This window comes from Solanum dulcamara, chromosome 1, assembly GCF_947179165.1.
Source record: "Solanum dulcamara chromosome 1, daSolDulc1.2, whole genome shotgun sequence".
NCBI classification, from domain to species: Eukaryota; Viridiplantae; Streptophyta; class Magnoliopsida; order Solanales; family Solanaceae; genus Solanum; species Solanum dulcamara.
In genome coordinates this window covers 86,995,453-87,001,457 of record NC_077237.1, presented here as the reverse complement: position 1 = coordinate 87,001,457, position 6,005 = coordinate 86,995,453, and the positions used below count along the sequence as shown (strand labels likewise).

The 6,005-nt window shown below is 37.4% G+C and overlaps 1 protein-coding gene across 1 annotated transcript; it reads right to left on the bottom strand.

The window, feature by feature from the left end:
• Positions 1–409: 409 nt before the first annotated feature.
• Positions 410–5,702, bottom strand: LOC129882882 (probable leucine-rich repeat receptor-like protein kinase At5g63930). Its single transcript, XM_055957374.1, has 3 exons — positions 5,501–5,702; positions 2,012–5,009; positions 410–1,130 (listed from the first exon to the last, which is right to left on the bottom strand). The coding sequence occupies exons 2-3, from the start codon at positions 4,953–4,955 to the stop codon at positions 781–783; spliced, it is 3,294 nt and encodes a 1,097-aa protein (XP_055813349.1). The 5' UTR covers positions 4,956–5,009; positions 5,501–5,702; the 3' UTR covers positions 410–780.
• Between the last annotated feature and the right edge of the window lie 303 nt (positions 5,703–6,005).

Below are 6,005 nucleotides of genomic sequence, written 5' to 3'. Positions count from 1 at the left end.
AGTGATGTCAATATTTTAAAAGTGAATAAATAAATACACAAAAAAGAAGATCTAGGGAGAAAGAAGAGAGCATGGTTAATGATGAACCAAGAGGCAATACTCAACATTGTTGTATTCAGTGATGAATCTAGGAATTTCGATAAGGACATTTAAAGGCGTTAAGATGTAATAATATATACATAACAAACATCATATTTGACATATATACACAATTATTTTTCGATCAAGAAAGTTTAACTGACCACCCTTAGCCGACTATAGTTTGTTGGAGTATTTGTGACTCAGTTTTAGCTCCCTATCAGTTTTGATTCCTTCAAAACTAAACTAACTAGAAAGTTCAAAATGACAATGAAGAGACAAAAAGGGAAAACAAGGAAGGCCCTAATTATCGTATGTTGTTCGAATTTTTCAAAAATACTGACCGGTGTATGTCAGATCTTTCAAAAGCTATGCATTTTTGAAGGATCAGACAAGGGTGCAATGTTTAGAGGGTCCAAGCAATATATTATTTACATTTTGAGAAACATGTGGTAATTTCTATTATGCAACTGTAGAATATAATACAATACAAGAACTAACACTAGAAAGCTTATTAGAGAAGGCACTTTTTATACATTTAACCTAAGTTGCTCGGACTCTTCAAAAATGCCACCAGGTGCATATATCGAATCCTCTAAAAGTAGTGCATTTTTTGAGGATCGGAAATGGGTTCTGTAACATTTTTGGAGAGTCCGAACAACATAGCATTTGAAAAGTTATTATGTTTCTGTCATAGGGAGATCAAATTTGACACAAGATAAAGTTACCTTCTTGCTCATCAGACTCTTTCAACATTAACACGACTTCGCGCATTGAAGGACGATCAGCCGGGGACAAACAAGTGCATACTAAAGCAATTTTCAAGACTGTAAGCATGTGACTAACAGTAGTTTTATCTGTCAAATCCAATCGGATATCGAGTATCCCTGGTGTCAACGAATTGTCCTGAATATAATGCCTCACACAAGTGACAAGATCACCTCCTTGATCTAGTGGCTGTACCGGTGTTCTTCCGGTTAGCAACTCTAAAAGGACTACCCCGTAACTATAGATATCACATTTTTCTGCTACCTTCATGGTGTAAGCATATTCTGCAATGGGAAAAGCAGAACCGTTAAACAAAGCAGACGAGTCTCCTTACTCTCTTCAAATTGTTCATCAAATAAACAAACTTGTCATGTACAGTTCTATCTAATTAAAAGTATTTGTTCATATCATGAAAAAGAATATAATCTTTTAGAGTGACACTCAAATTGAACATCAAAACTGTACCTTACTATTTGAGGCAAGGACTAAACGTGTAAGAAAGAGTTTACAACCGCAGCTTAAACATATCAGTATCATTGTCTTGCTTTTCAACGGGATAGAGCTTGGTGGTAGTCTAGAGCACTGTGTTTGCCGTAGTATTAGACTTATTCATGTAGTTTCTAACTTTTGGTATTTGTTATCATCTGTTGTTTACTATGTTTAGGTGATCGCACTATGTTGTTGATGCACTCTTTCCTACTAGTTGTAATGTTCTCCTCACTGTCATTTTTCCTTTCCATTACTCTTTTTATTTGCTTCACTTGAGTCTACGGTCTTTTGGAAATAGCTTCTCTACCTCCAAGAGGTAAGGGTAAGGTTTGTGTACACTCTACTCTCTCCAAATCCCTTTTTGTGAGAATTTCACTGTGTATGTTGTTGAATACAAAAAAAAGAAGAAAAAACATTCACCAAGGAAACAAATACTGTTTGCTAGTCAAAGTGCGAGGAAAATTAACAAACACTAGTCAGCTCATGGGAGGAACTATACGTGAAACTTCTCATGTACATTCACTGATTTTCCGTGAAGAGTTATAATCATCGCTTATCTTAAATATATTAGCCTTGTTAGAGCAATCTACCCGGTCATATGTTTCCTACATTGTTCCAGACAGTAGACGGGCTATACTACTAAAGTTCTGATGAAAATATAATGACATGTACGTACCAGGGGCTATGTAGCCATATGATCCAGCAATTGCAGACATCGACTTAGTCTGAGGCATGTCAAAAACTTTAGCAAGACCAAAATCACCAACATGACCTTCCAACTTCTCATCAAGCAAAATATTATTGGACTTTATATCGCGGTGGATGATCTGTGGTTTGCAATCATGATGTAAGTAAGCAAGGCCTTCAGCTGCCCCAAGTGCTATCATAAAGCGCTGAGGCCAATCCAAGCTACAAGATACACCGTGAAGCAATTCACCCAAGCTACCTTTGTCCATGTACTCGTAAAGAAGTAGATTAGAACCCTGATGATAGCAAAAACCATACAGTTTTACAATGTTACGATGCCTAATATTTCCCAGAGTTGAAATCTCTGCTCGGAAACTCTTTTCTATGTTATTACCCTCTCTGTTAGATGTGAGCTTCTTAACAGCGATCTTTCGCCCAGATTGCATGACGGCTTTGTATACTGTCCCAACACCTCCTCTACCAACAACATAACTGTCATGAAAATTATTTGTAGCCTCAACTAAGTCTTGGAAAGTGAACTCCTCTTCGGGAGGGAAATATATGTCAGAAGCTGGAAATGACGCGTTGTTGTCTTTTATTGATGCAACCATCTGATCAACTGGCTGCCGCTTCATCAAATACAAAACTACCATAATCAAAACAAGAAAAACACCACCACCAACAGCCACAACAACAATAACAATCTTCCCTCTTGGAGCACTAGAACGTTTGATTGGAGGATCAGAATTGAAAGGAGGAGATTCGTTACATCCACCTAAGCGACCACCACAAAGGCCATTGTTTCCAATAAAGCTGCTGACATCCATATTCTGAAAGAGTGGTATATCTGGCAATGGTCCAGTGAGGTTATTGTATGAAAAGTTACAGCTCATTAGACTCGTCAACTTTCCGAATGTGGTTGGTATTTTACCAGTCAGATGGTTATTGTTGAGATAGAGACACTCTAGTAGGATAAGATTTCCAAGCTTAGGTGGTATTGTACTGGAGAGATTGTTGTTACTAAGATTCATTGCTATCTGTAGACCAGTAAGATCACCCAATTCTGATGGTATTTCACCCGAAAGTGCATTTCCACCCATTTGCAACTCGTTCAAACGAGAAAGCCTCCCCAATGCTACTGGTATCCTCCCGGAAAACTTATTATCTGAAACCAAAAGACGTTCAAGCTGTGCCAGTTTTCCAATTTCATCAGGTATAGCACCACTAAAGCTGTTCCTACTGAGATCAAGTCGTTGCAATGCCTTGCATTTCAGAATTTCTATTGGTACTTCACCGGTCAGCAAATTAGATGAGACATTAAAAGTCACAAGTGCTTCAAGACTCCCTATCTCCTGTGGCAATTCATGTGTGAAATAATTGCCTGACAGATCAAGTCTTTGCAACTTTCGACAGTTTCCAATCTCAGGAGGAATTAGACCACCGAACGTGTTCTGTCCTAATTCAAGAGCAGATAGATTCCTCAATTTACACAAGTCAGAAGGAAAATTCCCTTGTAGCCAGTTACCGTCAAGACGAAGTTGTACCAATGAGTCACACTTAATAACACCAGATGGAATGTCTCCATGCAAGTTATTTGAACCAAGATTTAGCCAAATCAAATTAGTAATCCTACAAATATACGGAGGAATTCTTCCTGTGAGGTAGTTGTCAGATAAATCAACCACCCAAAGTCGGCTATAATTCCCGAGACCTTGGGGAATACTTCCACCTAAAGAATTCTGAAAGAGCTGTAACTGAACCAATTGAGTGAGATACTGAAATGCAAATGGAATAGAGCCAAATAGGTAGTTAATCGACAGATCAAGACGTTCCAAGTTTCTTAAACTAGTGAGTTCCCGAGGTATCACACCATTGAGCTGGTTATGAAAAAGATACAGCAATTTTAGTCCCTTTACTTGACTGAATTCTGTTGGTATGTCTCCTATTAGAGAGTTCTCTGACAAATCAATTTCTATCGCTGACGAAAGATTCCCAATGACCCTTGGAATTGTACCATTTAATCCATTCCGGTAAAGGTATAACTTCTTGAGAAATTTGAGCTTACTTATTTCAGCAGGAATTTCTCCAACCAGATTGTTCTGGTATAAAGCAAGCAGTTCAAGTTTCGTACAATTACCAAGTTCCTTTGGGATATAGCCCGAGAGTTGATTGTCCCAAAGTACAAGTTGTTTCAATCTACTAAGCATACCGACCTCTTTGGGTATATTTCCTCCTATATTGTTTTGCGCAAGACCAAGAACTTGTAAGCTCTCGCAGTCACCAATCTCCGGGTGTAAGGTTCCAGAAAGCGGATTCTGCCCCACTCGAAATGTTTCCAATTTTTTTAGTTTCCCGAGTGATCGAGGGAGTGGACCAGTGAGATTATTGGTGTATGCAACAAAAGAAACTAAAGAAGACAGTCTCCCAAACTCCTCTGAAATAGAACCAGATATCATGTTGTTGAACAAATTCAAGTCTTTCAACTGAGAAAGGTAATACAATTCATCAGGAATCTGCCCGGAAAATTCATTATCATGGAGATGAAGACTCTGCATTTTCGAGCAGTTCCCTATTTCTTTCGGAATATTCCCCGTGAATCCATTGTAAGACAAGTCAAGAATGGTTAAACATACAAGACCACCAATGCTAGAACTCAGAGTGCCTGAAAGATTCATAAAACTCAAATCAAGAGATTGCACAGCTGGATTATAACCAGAAGTGCAATTTACGCCATTCCATCTACATGGCGTCTCATCACTAGGATTCCAATTTCCAAGATTGTTAAACTCATCCCTTAAATTCTTCTTCAACTCAAGCAGGTACATTCCTTCAGCATTCAATCCTTCTGCAGGACAAACCATCGTCACGGAAGCCAATAAGTAAACTATCCAAATCAGAACTAGACCAGTTCTTGAGTCATATACCCCAGACATCACGAAAACTCTCAATAACCCAAAGTTGCAGCTTGACCTGTTATCCAACCTATACTGATACAAAGCAAATGAATCAGCAAAAGTAGTTAGAAATCAACTCTGACCAGACCAGCTGCGGATGTAGCATATAGTAAACGAGTTCAACTGAACCAAATACTTTCAACAAACAACAACTATGCCTCAGTCCCAAACAAGTTCGGGTCGACAACCTAATACTTTATACACGGAGTATAAATATATATGTAAAATATCACTACAATTTTAGCAAGGGAATACTAAATTTTGAGCTCATAATTTCGAAAGTATAATGGTTCTATGGTTAAAATGAAAAAAGACTAAACTGATCAAATTTAAATCCTCGACCCGACAAACCAAAGCAAGGTCTAATCCAAATAAATATCCAAAAGATTGACAAATAAACATTTCAAAGAACTCCAAAATTCAGAATTGCCAAGAAACTCCACCAAATAATGTATAGTCAATATGTTAGAATAACAAGTCAACTATATAAAGAAAATCCATGAAAGATCAAAGCTTGATCATACCTCCTGAATTTTGTAGCATCACTTCTTCAAAATGCTGGAGACCCCACAATCAAGAACTGTCAAGGATTCCTTTTGTTGATAACACAGCAAAAACCATAGAATCTTGAAATAGGAAAAGACAAACGAAAAATTCTATTTAATAAAACTAAAAGCTCCTAACTTTTTCCAAGAACTGTGAGGATCTTCCCATCTATATGCACAATTTTTTGAAAAGGGTAAAAAAGATTCAAACTTTATGTATCTAACAAGCAAGAAAAACATGGGAAATCAAATGTAATGTTTCTAAGTGAAGATTTTGCTACCCTTTTCTTTATTGATGAAAAAATTCTATATATAAAACTAAAAGCTCCAACCTTTATCCAAGAATTGTGGGGATCTTCCCATCTATATGCACAATTTGTGAAGAGGGTAAAAAGATTCAAACTTCATGTATCTAACAAGCCAAATGAAGCATGGGAAATCAAATGTAATGTTTTTAAGTGAAGATTTTGCTTTTGCTACTCTT